Source organism: Atta cephalotes, assembly GCF_000143395.1.
Source record: "Atta cephalotes unplaced genomic scaffold scaffold00004, whole genome shotgun sequence".
Classification (NCBI taxonomy): domain Eukaryota; kingdom Metazoa; phylum Arthropoda; class Insecta; order Hymenoptera; family Formicidae; genus Atta; species Atta cephalotes.
In genome coordinates, this window is record NW_012130068.1 from 4,715,105 (window position 1) to 4,739,420 (window position 24,316).

General features: G+C 35.7%; 1 protein-coding gene across 1 annotated transcript in view; it reads right to left on the minus strand.

The window, feature by feature from the left end:
- The window catches only part of LOC105625950 (POU domain protein 2-like), a 137,360-nt gene that overhangs the window by 9,892 nt on the left and 103,152 nt on the right, over positions 1-24,316 (minus strand). Inside the window, exon 4 of the mRNA XM_012207262.1 lies at positions 20,920-20,976. Coding sequence (XP_012062652.1) covers positions 20,920-20,976 — 57 coding nt within the window. The remainder of the gene's footprint in view (positions 1-20,919; positions 20,977-24,316) is intronic.

Sequence of the window (24,316 nt, forward strand, 5' to 3'; positions counted from 1 at the left end):
TGAAGCGAGCAATCAGCCGCGACTAAAGACAAAGAAAAAAGCTATTCCCTTACATTCTTGTGGGAAAAGTCGAAAACCATGGAGAGGTAATGTCGAAAGGGGACGAGGGTCAGCAATGCCAAAAAGTAGAAGTCGCTTAGCCATTTGAAGCCACTCTTCTCGTGGTACTTTCCCATCGACTCCCGATTCCAGGATAAAAGCTGGAGAAGAGAAACCAAAAATGGAGATAAACGCTCGCGAGAACGTTGTAAAAACGCTCCGCTGCAACGCAGGTGGGGGACTAGATCCTTCGGGTCCGTCGAGGTGCTACTGGGGCTACGGGAACGATCGTTACGTAGAAGAACGTAGAAGAAGAAGAGTGAAGGAATTCAAAATCCAGTGAATATCCTGCTAGAACGCGGCGTCATTTTTCGGGGGCCCGACCCGATTTTCGCTTCTCCATCTGCGTTACCTGACGGGATGATTCCCCCGAAATCGTAAAAAAAAAAGGGAGAAAAAAGACGCAACAGGTCAGGTAGGATACCTTCAGGAAACTGGCGCGCACGCACAACATTGGAGCGGATTCTCTATAAAATTTTGCTCCGTTCAGCACGTTCTACCCCATCTGGGTGTATCTTGGGCCCTTCCTCCTTCGTCTGCGCGACCCATTACTCCCCGTACCTACTCCTCGTCCTTTCTTCTTCAACGCGCAGAATATTGCGGCAGGTACATACGCGGCTCACACGAGGCTTTCCTTTTTCATCCACGAATTTGCATCATCCCTTCCCTTTTTTCATCGAAAATTACTTTTTTTCCGTGAGAATCTGTGAGCCCCTTTGCAGACTCCTCGCAAACGTGTGTAAAGACAGTGTTAGTAGTGGGGAGATAGAAGAAGGGGTCCAAGATTTTTGGGGTGATTTCTGCCAGTTTCGATTTTACCCTTGCTCTCCTTTGTACGTTACGACGAACGACGCGTTAAAGATGGCGATTCGTATTATGTACCAGGTGCAACGTCTTTGATAACAGAAAAAGAGAGAGTGATTCGCGGATGAAACTACCATCGATTGGTTTTATTTCTTTACAACATACACGCGTGCAAAATCACATACAAACGCACATATATTTAGAGACAGAAGAAGAAAGAAGGGGAGGTAATGCGACAGGAAGCGACGGTTTTTTTTCGGTTTTTTTCCAGTACGCGAATAACTGACGCTTTGCTCTCAACGAATCACAGGCGATAGTTTAAAAAAAAGCCAACGGATAGTCACGATAAATTTTGTTTAGACACTCGTATCTGTACGAAAGAGAGAGATAAAGAACGGAGACGTGAATGTGAACCGCTAACGGATTTTTATTTCATAAAGTCTCGTGCGCTAGAAAGATCGGTTGCGCTAGAAAGAGATAGATCTTCAGATACAAAGAATACATTCTATATAAAAGGATTTTGGAAAGCTATTATAAAATTTAAAAAAATGTTACGGAGCACACAGAAAGAAGATTTTACTGGAGCAAAAATTGTTCAAAAGTTTAAGTAGATGCAGATTTGAAAATAATTTCGTTGCATCAAAATAATTATATAGATAATCATCAAATTAATTATGTATTTGCTATATATAATGTTGCAAAAAGCTTTGTCAATCTACCTTTGTCAATCAGTTTTTACATAATTATTTTTATGGTCTAACAAAATTATTTTCAGATCTGTATCTGGTTAAATTTTCATATTTCAAAAAATTTTCATATTTCTGTCCGCATAAATCATTCTCAGTAACAACTCTAACTTTTTCTATCTCTCTTTATCTCTTTTGCAAATATCTTTGATGCCATTCCTCTCGCGATTAACAAATAAAGTATAACGACTTCGCTATTAGTTTCAAACTACCAGCAAATTCACACCTGCGACCTTACAGTCGAATGAAAGGACCAGCCATTCGGATCGCCGATCCACCCGCCGATCTCGAGCCGGCATCGATTCGATATCGAGCTGTACGAAAGAATGTCGCTCATCTGGAAGATCGTTATCTCCCGATGGATCCTCGACATCTCTTTGTGTCGCATCTGCATACACATCGACGCACGCACACTCGCGCGCTCATCGCACGGCCGTCCATTGTGCCGTCGACGCGGTCACAATGCAGTCGCCCATGCAATTTCGAGCCATTCAAGTCCGTTTAGCGCTTTGCACGAGTGACACGGTAACCGTCTATCCATCACCCACGCACACTCGTACGAATGCGAGTCGAAAACATCGTCGTCAAGCAGAGTAGTACAAACGCAAGCGATGATACACACGGACGGCGTCGGTGGGGAAGTGCAGCTGTGGATGCAGCCCTCGTGTTATACGTGCCGCTCTTACGAGAGGTCGAGGATGCGAGGTTGCGATGGCGACCTTCGCCTTCGTCCCTTAAGAGAACTCCTCGCGTGACTTACGGCGAAAAACTACGTGGCCGATGACCCGAGCACGAGCAACCTCCAAGATTAGGAGTGTTCACCGCGTGCGAGTCACGTCCGTCAGGTGATAAAACGGCGCACAATAGCGCACCTGAAGGCTACTGAAGATTAGGCGATTTTTGACAAAACTTATGTTAGTCTCAAAAGAAAATAGCAAAGAAATTAATCTCCTAGTGATGATCTCCTGTTTATTGAATCGGAAAGTCAGACCGGAAAAATCATAAACTCGAGAACTTATTGGAACTAATTTATTATTAATTTAAATGTGTGATATTCTTTGTATATATTGATACAAATAAGTTTAGAATATATATATATAATTTTATAAATATATAGTATTTTGAATTAATTAAATGTAAACATCGCATTTGTTCGTGAAATTAAACGTTGCGAATATACTCTAATGAAGATAATTTCTACCAGAACAAGTCTTTCGCCCTGTTATGTGTTTTAACATGAACATTTCCTAGTTAATCTAAATTATAATACAAGAAATACACACAATACGAAGTAACACAATGTGAGCAGTGTTCTCTGAGATCCATATAAACCAACGTCTGAATTATATACCGCTTCTCATGAATATTACATACATCAGAATACAATAAAAGTTTCCCAGAACTAATTCGTCCAAGTCAAAGTCCGAATGAACGTGTAAAATCATGTAAGTAACATTTGGTAAAATCAGAATTATGATAAATTCTAGATTCATTTGACTTTTAACTCAATTATTATTAATTAATGTTAATGTAATTATAGCTGCAATACTTATTAATAATTTAAAGTGTTATTTTACCAACTTTGCCAACGTGCCAGAATCACAACTTTACTTTTACGAATTGCATTAAATTCTTTTTCCAAATTGTGCGAGTTCTTAATACATGTTTAATCAATGAATTCGAGAATCATTTATTATAAATCTGATATTAGAGTCAACCTGGATTCGATTCTATCATGTTTCGATTTTACCGAACAGTAGCTTATACATTCCCATCTAAATTGGCGGACTCGGCCGATGAATAGCGACAGACGCTTTCTCCGTTCGCGAGCGAGGAATCGCCATGAAAAAGTTCCATTTTCTGGATGAATTCTGGCCACCGTGCAATCAGAATCCCTTCCTAAACGGCTCTCTTTTCTCTCTCTCTTTCTCTCTGTTCATCTTCCCTTCCAGAGATTCTCTTCGTCCCTTTTTCTTCTATTTCCTTCATTCTCGTTCTTCCGCTCGTTCTCTGGCTTAAAGTGTTTTTGTTCGCCAGGGCGAGAATAGCCATCGACGATGAGGGCGTGCTGCTCTTTCCGCGCGATCTACATAAAATATCGATTCTTTGAGCCGCGTCCCGGGAAAAATATCGGCGAGTCACGCGGGCCCGATGATGAATCCCTCCTACTGAAGCCGGCCCTTCTCGCTTTAACGTATATGGAACGCGTCACAAAAGAGAAATCGTTATTTTCACGGCTCGGTCCGATTTCGCGGTTGCATCCCGCATTCTCTCCCCGTTTAATCCCCCTCGCCCTCTCTTTTACATTGCCGATCCACCCGCGAATTCGCGATCATCTCGTCGGCAATTTACCTGATTTCCTGCCCTTTTACTTCTTTATATTGTTTCTTCTTGCTCCATGATGGTCTTATAATCGATCAGTTTTCTTCGTAACCTTTCGCGATTTTTCCAAGACTTATTAATACGATAAAATCATATACAAATTCGATTATAACTTTTATTTCTTTTTCAAATGAAAAATAATATTCTTTCGCAGAAGTTTTCTTGGCCCTAAAAATTATGAAGAATTATGAAAATTATTCCCACATATTCTTCTTCATTGTTTTCACCTAAGAACTCTCATAATAATTGGTATAACTTGTTCGTGATCGCGAATGATTTCTTAAAAATTAATTTACGGCATATTATGATTTATAGAACTTTTACTGTCAGGGTTTACATTACCATTACACGTTCTCTTCGATAAAAAAAGAGCATTTATTTTCTGATTGGAAAATTCATTAAAATCGGTTAAAAATAGATCACACTCTAAATGTGTAATAAGTGCATTCATATATGTGTGTGTTTTAATTTTCCATGTAAAAATAACACACTTACTGCAATAAAAATGGATTTACACATTTAAATGTGTTGTATACTGTTCTTTCCATTTAATGACACAAATTTTGTTCTATCTTTACTACTCATTGAATGCTAAGAAAAATAGAATATGTGCTGATTGAACATGTGTTACTAAATGAATAGCATTCATAATGTTATTTTTACATAGAAAATTCTAAATCGCACACATATATGAAGACACTTACTTGGATTTGCAATGCAATGCTCAGCATTAATTTAAACAAAATTCCAAATTTAATTAATGTAAAATATGTCTACTATAATTATATTATTATTTCTTTCTCATTTTAGTATAACTTAAAACTTATCAACACATTTTGATATTCGAGATCATATTAACTTTTTCCCCCGCATATATCGCAAATGTTGCAATTACTTGCACATTTTCTGAAAGGGCGGCAGCAGCAAGTAGATGTTTCTCATCGTTATAAAGTTCCTTTTTCCCCGATTTACTCGCGTCTCAGCAAGACGCACACCCCTCTAAGATGGCAGATCGCATTAGAGCCGGGTTCCTCTCCTCCCAGCCGTTCTTCTTTCTCGGTCGTGTAGCAACGCGACCGAATGTCTAAGCATCTGCCCTCCGCGTCGTTTCTTCGTCGCCATTCTTACGTAAGGCAACGACAATACAACCCGGCCCGGGTTACGGGGGAGGAAATTCCCCGGGTATTATTCCCGAGGTATATGCACCGCCTGTCAACCGACTTACGATTTTATTAGGGCCTTACGTCATTCGATTATGCTTGGCCGGGCCCCGGTTTTCATTCAGAGCAGGACCCCGAGTCTACCACGAGGAAACGTCCGACATAACAGATCAGATCCGATCGGTTTCTACATCGTTACCTTGAAGCATTTTAACACTGCGAGGCTTTACGACTGTTTCATGTAAAAAAATATGACTAAAGGTGATGTATTGTGATTCAGGAATTCTTTATAAAGAACGGAATAGTGTCAAGTATATGACAAACTAATATCTTCCGATTATATGAAATATTCTAAGATCTCATAAATTATCAAGAGGTAAAAGATGACCATAAAAGAGATTACACAGTATATTGCCCCAAAAATATTTTCTCAGACAAGTTTCGCGTGTAAAAATCATGATTGAGAATCTGCCAGGAACCCTAGCAGGGAAACTTTACGTTGCATAAGTATTGTCCGGATGTTGTTGACGAAAATCGCTGCTGTTACCGCGACGAGATTGTAGACGACGAGAGAAGCGTATCAAAGGGGAGGGCACCATAGGGGGATAGATACCAGGGCCAATAGAATAACAGTGTTTCGTCTGGCGTGTTTTGAACCGGCATTGCCCGGCGGCTCGGCAAGGGTGACGAGAGAAGGGGTGGACTGGTTTCCGAGCTCGGCGTGTGTGGGGTGAGTCTAAAACCGTTAGGTTGGTCGCGTGCTACCGGAGGCACGTGGCCGCATCCTCCTCTCTTCCTCCCCCTTTTCTCCTGTGTCTTTTTTACGCATGCGCACATATGTGTCCCGAACAAGGAGCGACAAGATGTACGGATACTTCTGTACTCGAAAGGATTCTTAAGCATTAAACGGAATAATCTTTTGTCATGATTATATTCTTATGTACACTGAAAGAAAAGATTGGCTACTGCAGCAAATTAGATGGTAAAATATAGCATAGCATTTTTACTTGGCTGTAATAGCCAATATTTTTTTGGTTGCTGCAGCTAATTTTTAGTTGTGTTAGCCTATCCGCAATGTCAGTACAGGATTTTAATTGTCTAACGCAAGCAAAAATGTTGCAGCCAATTAAAAATACTATGCCATATTTAATCATCTGATTTGCTGCAGCAATCTTTTTTTTCAGTGTATATTTCCATGATGCAAAAGCAGCTTGTAACATGGCAGCAACATTGCAAACATAGCAATCTTGTTGCAAGTTCTTCTGTGCTGTATAGATTAAAACTATATTCATTTTTTTAACGTTTATTGTTTATTATTAAATATTATTGTGCATTAAATTATAGCGTTGAATAATTTGCTTCTTGTAATATTTTAATTGAATTTTTAATCTATTTGAGCCAATTTATTCTTTAATATTTGTTTTTTAAATTCTTATCACGACATTTATTTCATTGATCTAAACAGTTGTAGAATTTTTGTTAAAAATAAAGTCAACGATGATATTAAAGCTGATTCTATCATGGCGCGTAAAAGACTGATCTTTTAGAATTAAATTTCGATCCATTTTCTAATCAACGATTTATATGAGAAAATTGTCAACATCACGCGCGCAACGAATCTCTAAATGAATATTACGGATTTCGCCGACGAATGGAACTTAATTTATTCTGTCTGTTTTCGGAGGCCATGGTGAGTTTGAGCCCGGAGCTATTGATCGAAATTCGATGATCATTGTTGTCCAGAGCTTATACTGGCGAAACCCCAAATTAAGGGTCAGGTAAGCAGCCAAAGATGCTCGGACGCATGGCGCCATTAACCGCGATTGCAGCGCGATGAAAACGAAATAGGCGATCGCGCGGCAGATGCGAGGATCGGTAAACAGTCGACCGGATAACAGTTAGGCTGCTGCCGTCATCGCTCGTCATCATCAACGCGACCATACCGTTAGACAGAGGCAATGTGCGGGCCCTTCGACACGTGCTACTCGATCAAACGCAGCCGTCCTTCAGATGCAGATAGAATGTTTCGGCAATTGATCTAAATACTCAACATTGTAAGAGTTTAAATAATTTAAGAATTTTACAATCTTAAATTTATAAAAAAAAAGGCATTTAACTTTGCATTTAAGAAAAAAAGTAACTCAGAAAAGAGAATTTGATGAATATTTCAAAAGCGTTAGAGGAATACATGATAATGTTGTTTGATAATGTTTAACGAATAAAATTGCATTATAATTTTTATAGGTAAATAATTTTTATAAGTAAAAACGTAATTATAATTAGGGATCTCATAGAAATAATGGTGAGACGCGAACGAGAAATCGTTTCGCCTTCACTATATCACTGTTCGCTGTAAATTTCCGATAAGGAAATGAAACTATGCATATAAAGAAGAACGTTACCGAAGAGAGAAAGTTTCGCGACGATACCTCGACACTATTTCGCATTGGCACCCTTTGTCGCTCGACTGGCAGTGATGTATGGTGCGGTAGACCTGCATGCTGACCACTTCCACTCTCTTACGAGCAACTTTCCCGTGTATTGGGCGAAATTTGATTTCTAGATCTCTTTTCCGAGGGCAAAGAGCTGGACAATGGAATTTTAAATCGCTAAAGATTGGGGTGATAGATATTACTAAGCGCGCAGGAAATTGCAGTTTTCTTTCCGGAATAAAGTTACAGTATTCTATGTTACTTTACTTTCAATTCCATTTTAATGTAAATTTTATTACATGATCGCAAAATTATCATTAATCATGAGAACAGCGAACCTTCGTCAGTTCTTCGAAAAAAAGAGCGAGTAGACAATGTCGAGATTATTTGAATATCCCATATTTAAGATTCGCCCTGCGTAGTCCAGGGCAGTGATTGTCGACTTGGCAGGCTAGTCACGTGGCCGGCACGTCATACACGTCAAACCAACCCCCTGTGGAAACCGCCCTATTGCGTCTAAGGCCGCCCCGCGGCCGGTCAGTATAAGCAGGGAAGCCTGCAAGCACTTTACATTCTATTTTCACGCTGTACTGACCCCGATGTATGCGACTTCCTTAACATATTCGCCAGATATTGCCTTTTGGCACGTGCTACCTACCGAATCGATATTCATCTTCTGTGAGAATGAGAATTTATCGACGTCCTTAAAGTAGCACCGATCGCCACGCTCCCCAGATAGTAAATTTATATAAGTCGTGTTCGATGCATTACATTTTCATATAAAATTACGTTCAAGGAAAAAATTATCTTAGCGATATCAAGAAGCAATTTTATCTAATATTTGATATATTTAATATATGTGTAGTGTAGATAAGGTACGTGATGTGGCAATAAAGTGTGCGGTGAATTTTCAGAGAAGATAAACATCACTTAATTAATATACAAATAATCTTTATTTAATTCATATATATTAATTAATAATAGAACTGTCTAAATTAACTTAATCGCGATTCAAGATAAAATCTAACTTTTTACAAGAGAGTTATCAGCATAAAAGTAAAATTACTTGTAATAAATTATGATTATTTATGAAAAATTAACAAAATTTAAAACTCCACGTGCAAATTCAAATTAATTTGAAAAGAAGAACTAAAATAACACAGCAGTTCTAGTATTAAGTGATGTTTATTTTCTTATAACATTCACATAATTTATTGCACTATAAATAAATAATATATAGATAAATAAAAAATATAAAGAATATATATATATATAATAGAATAATTAATTATTTATGTACTTATAACGTCGTTATAAAACCAAATTCAACAAAATTATATGAATTTCTCCCTGTCTATATGTAAACTGCGGTAGACGAACAATGAACGAAAAGCAACTTTCAACGCGTGATCACCTGACGTGCTTTAAACGGAATAGCTGGCTATTTTATGCGTGTCACTGCCCCGTGGTGTTTTCACGGGACGACGAGCACCCCCGGATTTTTCCAGGGGTTCTCCGCGAGACGGGCAGCCGTCCAGTCAAGGGGAGACCATCTAACCGAGTTAAATAACGCTACATTAACACCCCGCGCGATACAAGATCTGGCCAAGTGTGAAATACCCCAAGCTTATCAAGCTCCCGCAGAAGTTTCTCTTCAATAATCTCATGCCGATCGTTGTTCACGTCGATGTGGCCGCGTACACTCTGTGTCTTTTCTGAAAACAGTGCCAGTTTTTTTCAGAATAAAAGACAATGCCATTTGTTGAGAATTATTCCTCACTTGATCGAATTTAATGCAACTTTGCGTGAGAGCGGACACAATTTTGAACAAGTGATGTATCTTTAGTATAAACATTAGTCCAACAAACAAATTGGATCATTCATTTGCACATTTCTTTTCTTAAAAAAAACTAGGTAGTAATTAGTTGTAACATTTATATATAATTTTATTAAAAAACACAATCTTATAAATACTTTCTAAAATTAAAGTATATATAAAAAAATGACTTAATATTTTTTGTAGATAATTTATTAAATAAAAAATAAAAAAATTGATAAAAATCTTAATCTAGGATACGAATGTTGAGTTGGTAAAGACTAATGGATTTTTTTTTCACCAATAGAATAAAACATATATTGTGTTTTTTCTTAAATATGTTTTTAACGTTTCAAATATACTTTAAATAGTACTGTAAAAAAATATTTCAAACATATTAAAAACATCAATTAAGCATGTTTTAAACTGTTTAAAACATGTTTTTTACCAACCCTGTGAATGACATCGTATGGTAAAGGACTGGAAAATTATCGTGTGTACTAAGGATAGTAATAATAATGTATCAAGAGGTCAGTTTCTTTCCTTTAGGAATAATTGAGAGAGTGATAGGATAACGTGAAAAATGTGCTTTATCATCATTGATTTAAGATTATACTTCTTGAAGTCTATTTTCATCTGTCACACTTCGTTGCTGAAGAAATAATGTATATCACGTATAATAACGCTTGTTGTTAAAACAGTTCCGCTCCGAAACGTTGGGAATAAAAATTAGAACGGAGAAAATTGCTTTGTGAGATTAATACATCGTAAATCCATTAATATTAACCTACATTCAAGTTTTCATTACATTCGCAAATAAATCCGTTTCTTGAAATTAGTATAATGGGGGGGTCGATATAGTTATATGTATGTAAATAATAAACTCTAAAACTTATATAACATTAGTACAATAGACTAATGAGAGAATATGTATCCATTTTCTCCCAGACGGATATACCATACATTCTCCTTCCCATCTTGAATATTTATAACAATCTCTCTTTTTATTGCTTTTTTTTACTCGTCGTCTCTTTGTTAGTGAAACTCGCTTAGTTGAACGATTAAACTAATTATGAGTTTTGGTCCCTACGGCGATCAGAATTAGACGGTCGTAATAGTTAATTATTTCGAGGTCTCGCCACTTTGACGACGACGACGCAGACTCCGGTTGCTTCGAAGATGATCATCTTGGAAGAGATATAAGAATATAACGGTGACGTTTACCTGCGCGTATCGTCTTTTGTCCTTTTGTCACAATTATTGACGTCTAGACGCGATCGCTGTTTCTCTACGAAATGACAATTACTTGGTAATAGAATCGTCTCATAATTTAACTAAATTAATTTGACTAAATTAATTTAACTAAAACAATGAAGTTAAACAATTCAATTCTAAAAAATAATTAAATTCAATTTAATTTATTATTTACTCAAATTTAATTTATTTACATTTGGCACACATAAAAGTAAAAAAATATTATTTTTAACTCAGGAGATCAGGTAATCATTGCTCTTTTAATATTTAACAATGTATAAATATTGTAAATTATCAAATTTATATTCTTTTTGTTATTATATGGTATTATTTCATATTATTTTTCAATGAACTGTTATAATTGGCTGCGTTCAGCAAAAAAAAGCAGCTTTGCAATTATTGTAAAATTCTTCAATATTGGTCTTTAGTTCCTCACTGAATCTAATAAATGTATAAACCAATCTGAAAATTTTGCAACAGTTGCAAAGCTGCATTTTCTGCTGAATGCAATCATTGTGTAACTATATATTTGAAACGTGAACGAGACGATGAGCGAAGATTGTCGAAAGATTAAAAAATCGCTCGATAATGTCTGAGGGGAAAATCGCACCCATCTTTTAACGGTTACACGGCAATACCTATGTCGACGTTAACGCACTCGCGTTATATTCTTACCGAGATGATCGCGAAGTTCTGCGATAGAGGAGGCAGCCTCTTGCACACACAGAGGTGTGCCTTTTTCTCCCTTTTCCGGAGCCCCTCTGTACTTTACCACCCCCTTTCCTCCACGCGCTGACGAGGAGAGAGAGAACTTCCCTCTCTCTTTCCTCCCCGATTGTTACCGACTCCGTTCTCGCCCTTCGCCGTCCCTACCAACCTTTCACCGAGCACGACTCTGGCTTAATGGCTGACAGGGCTATCGGGTTTCTGCAGAAGCGTAAAAGATCTTCGAGGAAAGACGCGGAAAGAGCGATAGGCGCTGCCTTCGTCATTCTCTTTATCTCTTTCTCACCTTTCTTTTTCTTGCTCCCTTGTATGCACTCTTTCTTGTTTGCCAGTGCATACACCCTTACCGCGAGTAAACGAGAAATTTACAGGCAACGAATCGTACATACCGTCGTAGCTTGCACAGACTGAGTTCCCGTGTGTCAGCTGACTCATACAATTCGATGCTTAAGATAAACGCGCACGTCTCGTATTTCTCGCGCAATTTAATCCATCGTTGCGTTATCCTCGGGGGAAAAGGGAGAGGTTGGTCTTTCTTACAATATCATTAATTCCGTCATTGATAGAAACTACTCTGAGATCCCATGTGAATACAAGGTTATAAAAATATCGAGAGTACGAAGTAATTTATAAATTTCTCTCTATCTTCCATATCGTATTAAGATCTTTAATCTGCTTTTAAGAACAGTACAATATCGTCTGTAATAAATGACGTTGCATTTGTTGCAAATGATTAAAGATTATATAATTATATACATATGATATAAGATTGTATAATTTCTACGTTCGAATATATAATATACGCGATTCAATATAATCTAAAGAAATTTACACATAGTGCGTTTTACAAGCATGCTAACGTACATCGCATTACGTATAAAAAAGGAAGACAAGTAAAAAACAGGGATCCTAAAAAGATCTCGCTACTCATCAGCCTGTTGCAGGCCCACCCCCGCGAATGTATGGTGCATATAAAAAACTACGAGGGTTGCACCCCTCTCGACAGCGGGTGTATACGTATCGACAATCTGTACAATTGCGTGCTGGTAGATAACATGGCGCTAATTGATTATAATAAGCGGTAAGGAAGGAAAGGCGGAAGCAAGGCTGGGGTTGAGAATCGTAGATTGTATCGAGGGGTTGAAACCGCGTTTAAATGGTCATCCAGTAGTTAAGTTGTTACTTCCGGTATTTTGTAGGGAGTCTCAATTTCACCATATTTATTTTTTACGACCCATTATTTTATAAATTTAATTATTTTATAAATTTAACAAAAATCTTTGCAAATATTGCAAAATTGTTTAATTAATATTTGAATAAAACCGTTAAAAAACAATATTATTTTATTTGAATATGTTTTAATTACGCTCAAATAAATTTGATTTTTGTTCTTTTACATCCTATAAATTATTTCAATTTAAAAAAAAATAGTAACAGCGATAATAATCAAATAATACTTTACAGCAAACAAAATTTGTATTCTTTGAGAACAAATTTTATTTTAACATCTGCGATAATTGAGAAGAGAGCCAAGTAGAAAGGCTAGAAAGACAAACGGGAGACACCCGGTGCTGACAACGGGGGCGTTCGATAATTTATCGTCTTCATTTGCCCGTGTCCATATTTATTGCATCGTTATGAACAATACGGCGCCTATTAAACGAAATAACGCCTGACCTCACTGCGCGTACGCACAATCGAATTAATGCTAGGGCTCGCGCGATCATGTCCAATAATAAGCTTAATAAATATTGATTGTTTAATTAATGTATAATCGACCATGTGGGATACAGCCTGCGCGCTATCGGCAGTCAATTTGTCCGCCCACTGGCGCAGCACGAATTTATTAACGGTTTATTTTCTGTAATCACGCGTAGCTTTCGACTGTTTTAACTATCTCTTGCCTGCTGCCACAAACAACAGAGACATGATTTTCCAAAGAGTATGATATTTTCTATGTTATGCTTACATCATAACTAATTTAGATTCTGTTTCAATCATTGAGATTCTTTAGACAGATTAAAAAGAAGTATTTTAGAATTTTCTTTCTTTCTTCATTGTATTCCATTTCATTTTTAAATTACAAGTTAAGTTGTCACATTTTTTTTACATTTGCATTTCTTTCATTCTTTTTTCATTTGTACTAAAAAAAGATAGTATCGAAGCAAATTTTACGCTTTCTTACTTTTCCTTTTTAACTAAAAAATCAGAATAAATCTTAACCTGTAAGTCAAAAGCAATTTAGCTTTCATTTTTAAAGAAAGGAAATATATTGAGAAAAAAAAACTTATCGCAATATTGTAATAAAGTAATTAGCTTTGTAAACATTTTTTAGGACAGACGGAACTTTTTATAAAGATCGACTGCTTGTTTGCATCTTTAAGAAATAATTATATTTGTGGGATGTCAAATAAATTACGGCTAGCATTATCTAGACAACAATATCTATATCCAGAGAAAAGTTTCTTTGATTTAACCAGTTCTTGAAATTAAATAATAATTTTTATTTTTCTTAAAGATATTTTCATTCTAATTTTTAAAAAATCGACAAAAGAAAAATGATTTCCTCAATTTAAACATATTTTTTCTGTATGTAATAGCAAAATATTGTTAGCATTTCTTGCTAGCATTTCTGTATTGTATCTGTATTGTATCGTAAATGACATTCAAATCAAAGAAGTTTTTCTTCAACCGTACACAAATTTCTTTGAACTTAATTTCCTTGACTTAAATTTTTTTTAATCGGAGAAACTTTTTTCTGAGTGTGCAAGAGAAAGTGCGTAAAGCTACCTGAATAGTTCGAAAAAAAAAAATGCACTCAACCTCCGAGTTACATATCGTGTACTGCACGAAATCAATCGAGCGCCGAGCAGGCCCTATCGATGATCGAGTAACTGTAGGAGAGAGAGATTAATCGTTAATGCAATAATTATACGTTCACGAGGCAATTACACGGCTTCGTGAAAGAGGAGCAGCCCCGCGCCAGAAAAACAATGAAAAACGTTGCGTCTTCTGTGGGAACGGCCGTCCCATTAATGGAATCACCAATTGCAGAGTTATTGGTTAAATTGCTAATTGCTAGCCTCTTTCTTTGGTTCCCTTTCTAGCGCCGCGTGTAACGACAATTGCGCCGACACCCACCCGTCGATCAACGCTATTTTCATAAATAACGTCTCGACTCTCTGTCGACTGTACAATTTCTCACGGCTGCTTCTCCGCGGCACTTACTTAATTTTCGGAGTGTGGGCGAGTGAATTAATCTCTCCGCGCGATCGAATCGGACTGTTTGCTCGTTCTCTAGGAGGCAACAAGAACGGAGGACGGAAGTCGTCCTCGACTCGTGAGAAATGCGCACCGACTAAGGGAGAAAACATCTCGCCGAGCTCTTTCGCCTCGCGAAAGGGGAATCGCGAATCTTCTCGGTTCTTCGTCCGCGGTTCCGCTCACATCTTCAGCCCACGATCCTTCATTCTTAGAAAGGATCGTTGTACTTGTTTTCATTTCCACTTACGCGATTAGACTTCTCACGGTGCATACAGGTATCACAACTGGCGTCTCGCACGAACGTGCCGCGTATTTTTATGTAGAATACTTTGAAGATATTTTTCCGTTATATATCGATATAACATTCCAGATTTTTTAAAACAGCCTATTAAAATTAATTAAAGTTGCAATTTATAATTTCGAAAATATATATGAAGTATAGAACTTGAAATAAAAATAAATAACAAAATTTTCTAAGCCGCGTGAGCCAAATATCTTCACTGAAAAATTTCTAATGAAAATGGGCAAATCAGAATTTTCTATTTTAATTCTAAGATAACTAGATATCCAATTATGATAATCGAAGTCCTGATTGATATGATCGGAATTTTACTGGTTCATTTTCAATCAGAAAAACAATATGAGCAAGTAGAAAGAAATCAACATCGCAATCAGCATTCCAGCAGAATTAGCATATTCCGTTTGCAAGACATTCACTGGTGGATATACCAACGATAAAAATCTGAAAATCCCCAAGAAATCCCATCGCGGAATTTGAATTTGCTCCGTCTAGCTGCGATCGTAACGCATGAATCCTGAAAAGCTCGAAAAGAAGGACTTCTTTATATTCAAAGAGAAACTCTCGTTTCATCTCTCCGATTCGAATAACAAAGTGAACTAGTTCGAGTTATAAAGATCAGTATAGCTTCTCAGCACCGATCACAATTTTCTTTAAACAAAGAAGTGAATTTTTATTAGTAATTATCATTCCAATTCATCAAAATTATTTTCAATTCACTAATCAATATTAATAGCAAATAAAAATATAGTCGTAAGTTTTAAAAAGAAAATATTTGATAATTTAATTTTATATTAATAAGAAGACTTTATATAAAAAAAAAATTAATCAATAGGATTAACTAATAGAATTATTACTTTTTCACTAAGTAGTTCTAAGTTCGTTAAATGTTGATGATTTCCAAAGTAAATAAAGAACAAAAGAGAAAAACGGAAAAAGTTGCAGGCTGAATTTTCACAAGTTAATGTGTGACTGACGTGACAATTGGTGATTTTGGGCCAAGGTGTGAAGAATAGAACTTCCTTCGTAGAAGTCGGAAAAATATTTTAACATTCAAAAGCGATTTTCCACGGTCGAGCCTTGGCCCGACGAACGATTTGAATAAGAAAGTCACCAAGAAGATGTACTATCATCCGTGCTTGCATGAATGAACAGTCTTCAGGCAAGTTTATCGCAGGAATCGTTTGCATGCCAAGCGAAATCGATCCTCGTCCAGCTCTTCAGGATTTCCATCGTCATCGACTTTTGTCGTTTGCTTTGATTCGTGATGCGAACGCAAAGATGATTCTTCAAATGTGAAGCTAGCGATCTTCGATTGATCATTCTTACAATTACAGAATATAAAAACGACGACTGTAATGTTGAATTATTTGTAAGAAATGACTATTAATACAATATTTAACGTGCTTTAATTGAAAAATATATATATTACTATTTTCATAAGGTTTAAGATGCAATTGAAAAAAATCATAAAAGAATATTTAGAAAAAATGCAAAATCCAATGTTTTTCTTTTATCATTCACAAAAAAGCAACATTGTGAGATCACAAATAACAAATCGAATAAAATAAGTATTGTAACTGTTTTCTCTCTCTTTGATTTCATAGTTTAAAGTGACATTTATGATTTTTTTTACTTGTAATTAATGGCAGCTGACATCATTTTGTTATGAAAATAAAAAGCTTGTACTAGCAACACTAGAAAGTATGATGAGTAACATGACTGCTCGAAAGATCTCGGAGAAGTCTGCGTTAAAAGAATCCCTGGTCTAGCCATATCGGTCGAACAGGTGTGCGGGTACGATGCGAGAATAAACGATTAGAATCTCGATTAGCATCCGCGGATCATATTAATCGCGGCTGCATTACCAAGCGATTGCATCCGCTCGAGTACGATTTCATAATCAGACACGTATCAGCTTCGAGCACTAAGTCTCGGTTCGCTTTGACGGCTTAATAAGAGGTAATTGCGTCTCAAGTATAATATAAGCGCATAAACGATCTAACATCGATAATCAAGCATGCAACAAGCGACAAACTATTTTTTAGATTAATTAATATTGATGTATCGTTCATTTGAAGAATTCTTAATAGCATAATTAAAATATTGTCATTATAAATTTATTTTTATCAATAATTAGATTTAAATATTATAATATATTATATATTAATTATATTCTAAAAAATTATGTTCTAAATTCGGAAAGAATAGCTTTGTTGAAGCATTTGACTGTTGAAAATTTAACTAGATATAAGTATCTGAAAATAATTTTATTTATAATAATTATGTAGAATGCTTAAACTGATTGCTAGAATGCAAAAACTTTTTGCAGTATAGTCATCAACGTTTAAATTCTACATAATTTTAATAGTCCAATATCATTTTCAGATATGTATTTTGCTAAACTTTTAAGTACTTCAGTAAAACCGTTCTTTCCGTGTATATATATTTTAAACTCTCGCGACATCTCTTCGAAATTCGACAAAATCTAAGACAAACATGCGATTATTTCTTTCGTGAGAACCCCTGACTCACGCGAAATGACACGAATAACATGCCACGGAGCATACGACGGCAGTTTCGTCGGCAGTTTCATCATTCCTGACATGGTGATTCACAAGGAAGCGCAAAAAGGAAGACAAGGAGGAGTCGATGAAGTGGCTGCGGGACGAATGGTCGCGTTTGGAAGACGTGGAGGCAGAGGAGAAAAATGAAGCGGGTGGCGGTGGTGGTGGTGGCGCTAGGCGATCGGAAGTGTGTCAAATTACAGAGGTCCGCGATATTAATGACTCCTAATGACATGCCCCCCTCCTGACAGCAGCGTCCGTACCTGACAGTACCTACCGACCGATACAAGGAAAGAACACAATTTCTCCCCACTAAGCCATTCGCCCGGGCCCGCTCGCGAACCACCAAGGTTGAGGCCCCCGTGCGGCTCACTGTGTCAGGTCGGTGGACCCGATTCACAGAATCGACATTAAAAATGCAATTACTAATTGACGGAGACTAATAGCAATAAGACAAACAACGGCCTAAATGCTATAAAGTAAAACACAGGTCGGCGACGGTGTCCTTCACCCCATCCCGCTCGCTACCACCGGTCAAATTCTATCGGATCCCGTTCTCGCCTCATACCTCACTTCTATTTACCAATCGTTTCTTTTTCTTTCTTTTTTGGCTCGAACTTGGTCCGCTCTTTTCGTTGTGATACTTCTACGAGGAGCATCATTCGCGAAGGGGCGCGAGCCCTTCTGTTTACGACCGGTTCGGCATTTCCGAGAGGCCGGTCCAACCGCGAATTTTTTGTCAGCTAGCTCTACACCTTTGTTAGTTTCTGTCCATTCGTCCGTTTTATTTTACTTTGAGAGGATAGTTCGATGTGCCATTGACGAGATCGAGGTTTAACCCGTACTATGTTTATTTCTTTGATGACAATCGCATACTTCGTTTATCTCAATTACACAATTAATTACACAATTAACACATTATTGAACGTAGATGTCAGTTAGTATTTTGTTGACTGAACGTTACAACCGAACGTTAAACATTCATTCAAAACTGAAACAAGTTCACTGTGTGAGTTGTTCTTTCTAAAGAAATATATATATTAAATCAGACCTGTCCAAAACTTGAAAACTGAACGTTTCCCTCTCTCTGTTATCTCGTTGAGCGAAACAAAAGGAAAACAAAAAGAATAGATGCTAGAGTTCTCTCTATCAAATGATTGCCTGTTCTATCTTTTTTGTTTTCTATTTATCTCACTCAACGAGAAATGGAGAAATGGAAGCGTTTAGCTCTTTAAGTTTTCAACAAGCCTGGTTTAAATCATTGTGCAAGATTGTTAGAGTATAAAATTATTATTCATAATCTTCATATTCTTATTTCAAGACCTTAAAGAGATGTCAATATGATTCTGTTTGAATTGATTTATGATATCTTAACTGTACTTAAAGCGATCTTAAATATAAGAAGAGACTATAAATATCGGGGGTCTTAATGTTTCATTATAAAATTTGTGATTGTGTTTAGTCTTAATTTTTTATCGTGGTTTGTTTTTTTCTGATTGATGATATTTTGTACATTATAAACGAAATTTTATAAAAAAAAATAGTCGGCCATAGACGTTAATGTTTGCATAAAACGTCCGGACAATAATGTATTAATTGATCTTAATATACAATATTACAATTGTAATATTTATATAAAATTGATGTTAAGAACAATACATAATATTTCTGTCAAAATTATTTTTAAATATAATAACAGATTAATATTAAAATTATGAAAAAGATGTCGCATGACTACTGATAATTATAACTATTATAAGCATGTTCGCAGGATTGCGTTATTACGCACATCAAATAAGTTTCTTAGTTTTGCAGATGCAGTCGTTTGGCGGCATCCATTACGTTCTGTCATCTCCCTCATTATCGCGCTTTCTGCGAAGAACGATACATGCTATGTCAGATCTCGTGACGCGTGACACCCTTCGAGTTTGTCCCGTCGTTCTCGAAACACACGTTCATGGAATTAACAATTCTCCTTATTAGGTCTGTTATATAAAAGTTTGTTTTGCTAAACACGCAAGAATCTAAAGGACTAAAGGTCGTTTGTTAGATTATAATAGTGTATTTATTATACTATGCTCTAATATTTTCATGTTTACGTAAATGTGAGCTTTACAAGAACATATATCTAATTATAAAAAATTGTAAACATGAAATAAATAGTTATATATAAATTTTCGGTGCTATGGAATCAGACAAATTACGGAATATATAATATTCCCAATTGGTTTCCTCTTTCAATTTGCTGACAATAGTCACGCAGCTCTAACTGAAACTTTCCCACGATATGATAATATAACGCTAAAAATTTGCACGCGCTCCCCTTTCTGTTATGTTTAGTAGGTGTCGCGTGAGTCAAGTTGCCATTTGCAATTTTAGCACTTCGAATTCGTCTAAGTCGTTCCGCCTCGTCAAAATCGTAAAAGGGTCTCGAAAAGGGACTAAATTTTTCTGAAAATCATCAACGATTCAGTCGAACCGTCCGCAAAGGATTTTTAGATATTTTAGTGATTCTTTTATGATCCTAACGAAAAATCTAATGGATGCACACGGATGGTTCTCTAAAGTTAAAAGGCCGGTTATACGGCACGGAAGAATTCCTCAGGGCAAATGATAAACTGCTGCGTGTAAGCGGCATCTGCCGAACGTAATTGGTTTTATGACATATTTTACGTGGAAAAAAATTAGTTGACGTCTCCGGCATGGAAGATCTTTTGTAAAAAAATCGATTATCTATATCTTATTTTATAAATTTTTTATTTTATTGTCATAAATATTACAAATATTAGAGTAAAGTGATACAATTTCAAACATGGTACAATTCTGAATAAAATAAAATTTGAATCCAAAGTTTTTGATAATCTTGTTCTCATTATATAGAAAGCACTGAAATCATCAAATAAAAAAAATGAAACTTAAACTTCAAAAATTGGATTCAAATCTTATTTCGTTCAAAATTATATTATACTCGAAATTGTATCACTTTATTCAAATATTACTATATTATATATAATATATAATATATTTTTATAACTTTCAAAAGTTCTATTTTTTCACATATCTATAAGTTTTGGATTTTACTGTACGAATAAAAATTACATAAACAGATCTAAATAAGGTTTTATAAAAATAAAATCTGATTAAGATTGACAACTCAAGTGACATTGTTGATTACGATAGTGGCTCAGATAAAAATACATTAAAAAACTGGTGGTGCGGGTTCATTATCATGACGAGGCGTTCTTTTTTTGCACGTATCATTCTATCGCTATATTATTTCTGTACGAAATTTATGTCTACCGTAAACGAAGATTAAACGACATCGTACATTAATCGTATCAAGAATATACGAAGCAACTCTGCAAACTCACCTTGTATGGATTCCGGCGAGGTTGGCTCCTTATCGATTCGGCCGAGCGCGTCGCTACCTGAAACAAAAAGCGCAACCAAGCCCTCGTTAGTGACGCCATACTATAAGCCGATCGGGAAAATCATTCGTTTTCCGTAAGAGATACACGCGAGTACTTTTTGCTTTGATCGAATCGGCAAGCATTGTAGTTTTATTTTAATTACATTAAGGTTATTTATAACCTACTCTTTTGGGGATAATAGCACGCTTCTTCATCAGTGAAGAAACAATGACGAAGACATTGATTTATATTTGCAAGTTGCAGTCTTGTTGTCTTCATTAATTTTAATAAAATTATAAAAGAATAGTGAGAGAGAAAGATAGAGAGAGAGAGAGAGAGAGAGAGAGAGAGAGAGAGAGAAATAATACAAGAGAAATAATCCTCGGTATTGTCATACATATTCAAATAATTTATTATGACGTTCATATTATTATTTTATCATCATATTATTTTTATCATCATATTATTTTAATAAAATTAATAAGAAAGATTAAAACTTCAAATAGAACTAGTATCTAAATTATATAAATGTTAGACTATTTTTACGTTAAATTATGTCTACTAATTATTAAACAATAATTGCATTTAAATTCTTTAATATAATTCATTCTTGCATTTATTTCCTTAATGGAATATAAAAATGTACAATAAAAATTATACATAATGTATAAATCAATCATATTAAGAAATTTTACAACAGTTGCAAAGTTGCTTTTTCTGCTAAAGGCAGCCAGTGTTTCTCAATATTCCTCAATGTCTGACAAATGTGTTATGTCACATATAGTTCTATTCTATTCGAAATCTATCTGTCTTGATTAAAACCGGGAGATCAAGAGAACTGAATAGTCCAGATAGATCAGAGTACATCACATTTATCAATCAGGCTGCGGGCCGAATTATGCTAATACTCGAGCGATCATGATGTATAGTGGGGAATTGTGCCAATCGCAATTTCTCGAAAATAGGGCGGCTCGCCGTTATCCTGCCGAAATGCGATCGCTCGATATTCAAATAATCTATTTGACGGACCCTTTTTCCAAAGAGGACGAGAAAGGGAAGATGGTGGTAATTCGGCGCGAGGATGACCACCGTACGTCACATGACGAGAGGGACGAGTTCATGGGGGTCCGGCAGACCCCAGAGGCGACCACCTACTACCCCCTAGGGGGTCGCAACTCACCCCTGAAACGACTGTATTCAGATAATCCCACCTTTCCTTTTCTCCGTCTTATTTGCCCGCAACGACATTTCAATACGTGCTCTCACTGGATAACCCACCACAAATATGGGCGGATATACGCGATCACTACGTGGAAAATAGTAACGGGAGTAACGACTACATATGGTAGTACGTAGACGTTATGTAGAAGTAAAAGGGAAAAGATTTCAGTCTTGATTCTCGTATTTCGTACATATCATCGTACATATTGGAAGATTTCTCAATGAATTATTCATATAATGAATTTAATATTGATCGGTAATATGCATTTAATTTTTCTTTAATTCAAGATGCGCGTATTAATATAACAATTAGATAAAATATTTCCTCCATTTCAAATTGTTTATTCCACCAATATCTATTTGATCGGCGATCTATAATATGTTTCATTAAAGTTATCCAGGTCGCTATAATAAAACTAAACAATGTTCCTTAACAAGACCGTTTTCATTATCGAGCGAAAAACTCCTAGAAACTAGTACACGTTTACATTAATTAATTAAATATAAAGAGCGACCTTATAAGTCAGAGCTCAAGCTCTTCTCTCTTATGCACGCATGTAATAATGCCTAAGGCAATCTTTTTTATAGTTTTGTAGAAAAAAAAGAATCGTGAGGGAAGATACGATGCATAATTCATCAGTAGCGAGGTACGATCGATTGTTCGATATTAGAGGACATCGATGACAAGATCCTTTTTCATGAGCGACAACGCGCGTTTAATTCTATCAATCGTAGTTATGCGCATTAATTTTCAAAACTTTTTCAGCGCATAAAAATTAAAAAAAATATATACATGGGATTTTTCAACATATTTTAATATTTATCAAGACAGTCTTTTTGTGTTCGCGTATATGGAAAGAACGATTTTGCTGAAATATTTAAAAATTTAGTTAAATATATCTGAAAATAATTTTGTTGAACCATCAAAATAGTAATTATGTAGTAATTCAAACTGAGTAATTACTAGAATGTTAAAACTTTTTGTAACATTGTTTTTCATTGTTTGAAAGCATGAGAAACAGTGCTCGAAGTATTATGCAATTATTTTGATGGTCAAACAGTGAATTTTCAGATCTATATCTAGAATTATTTTAGCTAAGTGTTCAGATTCTTCTGCAAAATCATTCTTTCCATGTGACTCCTTTATACAGAAGCCTCACAAAATTCTTGTTTAATGGTAGACATCAGCGAGCGCGACGATTCATCAAAATGAAATACCGGCTGTCGAAAGAACACCCACCCATTCCTTTAAATAGGAATGAACGTGGATAAATACGATGCACCTTCGTCGTTCGACGACTCTCCGGAGGGCCGTAAAGAAGTTACGGTTTGCACATGCACTTTTTGCCCCGTTGCACATATCACGCGAACGACTATAACCCCACTGTCGCTTTCTCTTTCCTTCTCTGTTTACTGTCATACCGTAAAATAAAAATTACGCGTTCATATTATTTATTAATCAGCGATAATTTTAACTTCAAAAATCAATCTCAGTGAAATCTTCAATGAAACATTGAGTGTCAAATAGTAACTGATAAATTTTTGCTTCAATGCAACTTTCATAGAAAAAGAAACTGATTAAATTAATTGGAATTCTGATTAAAAATAGACAAATCAGAATTTTCTGATTGAATCTATTATAATTCTAGTTAAAATAATCAGGATTTTTATTGATATTACCTTATCAGAATCTTTTGGTTCATCTATTTTCCAGACAGAAATTTTTCTCAGTGCAATCTTTTTCATATAGCATCAGAAATATGAAGAAATATAGTAGATAGCGTATTATTCTACGTATTATTCTAACACTGAGAAAAATGTTCTAATCAAATCAAAAGAGCTTAACAAGAACAATATTGTATTTTGATGAAGACAGATTATCATAATCAGAAATTTTATTCAGTCTCATTAAAATACCACTTTTGTTCAGTTTTGTTAATTTAATCAGAACATTTTTTTCAATAAATATACATATTCTTATTAACATTAACTCTCATATGTATCACCTTTTACATAATTATAATTCTTATTATTAATCTTGCACCCTTACACATAATTCAGAAAATTTGCTCTAGAATACGAATAAAAAATTTTCCTCTCTTTTATTCTCTATTTGTCCGAAGCAGTCAATTCACTC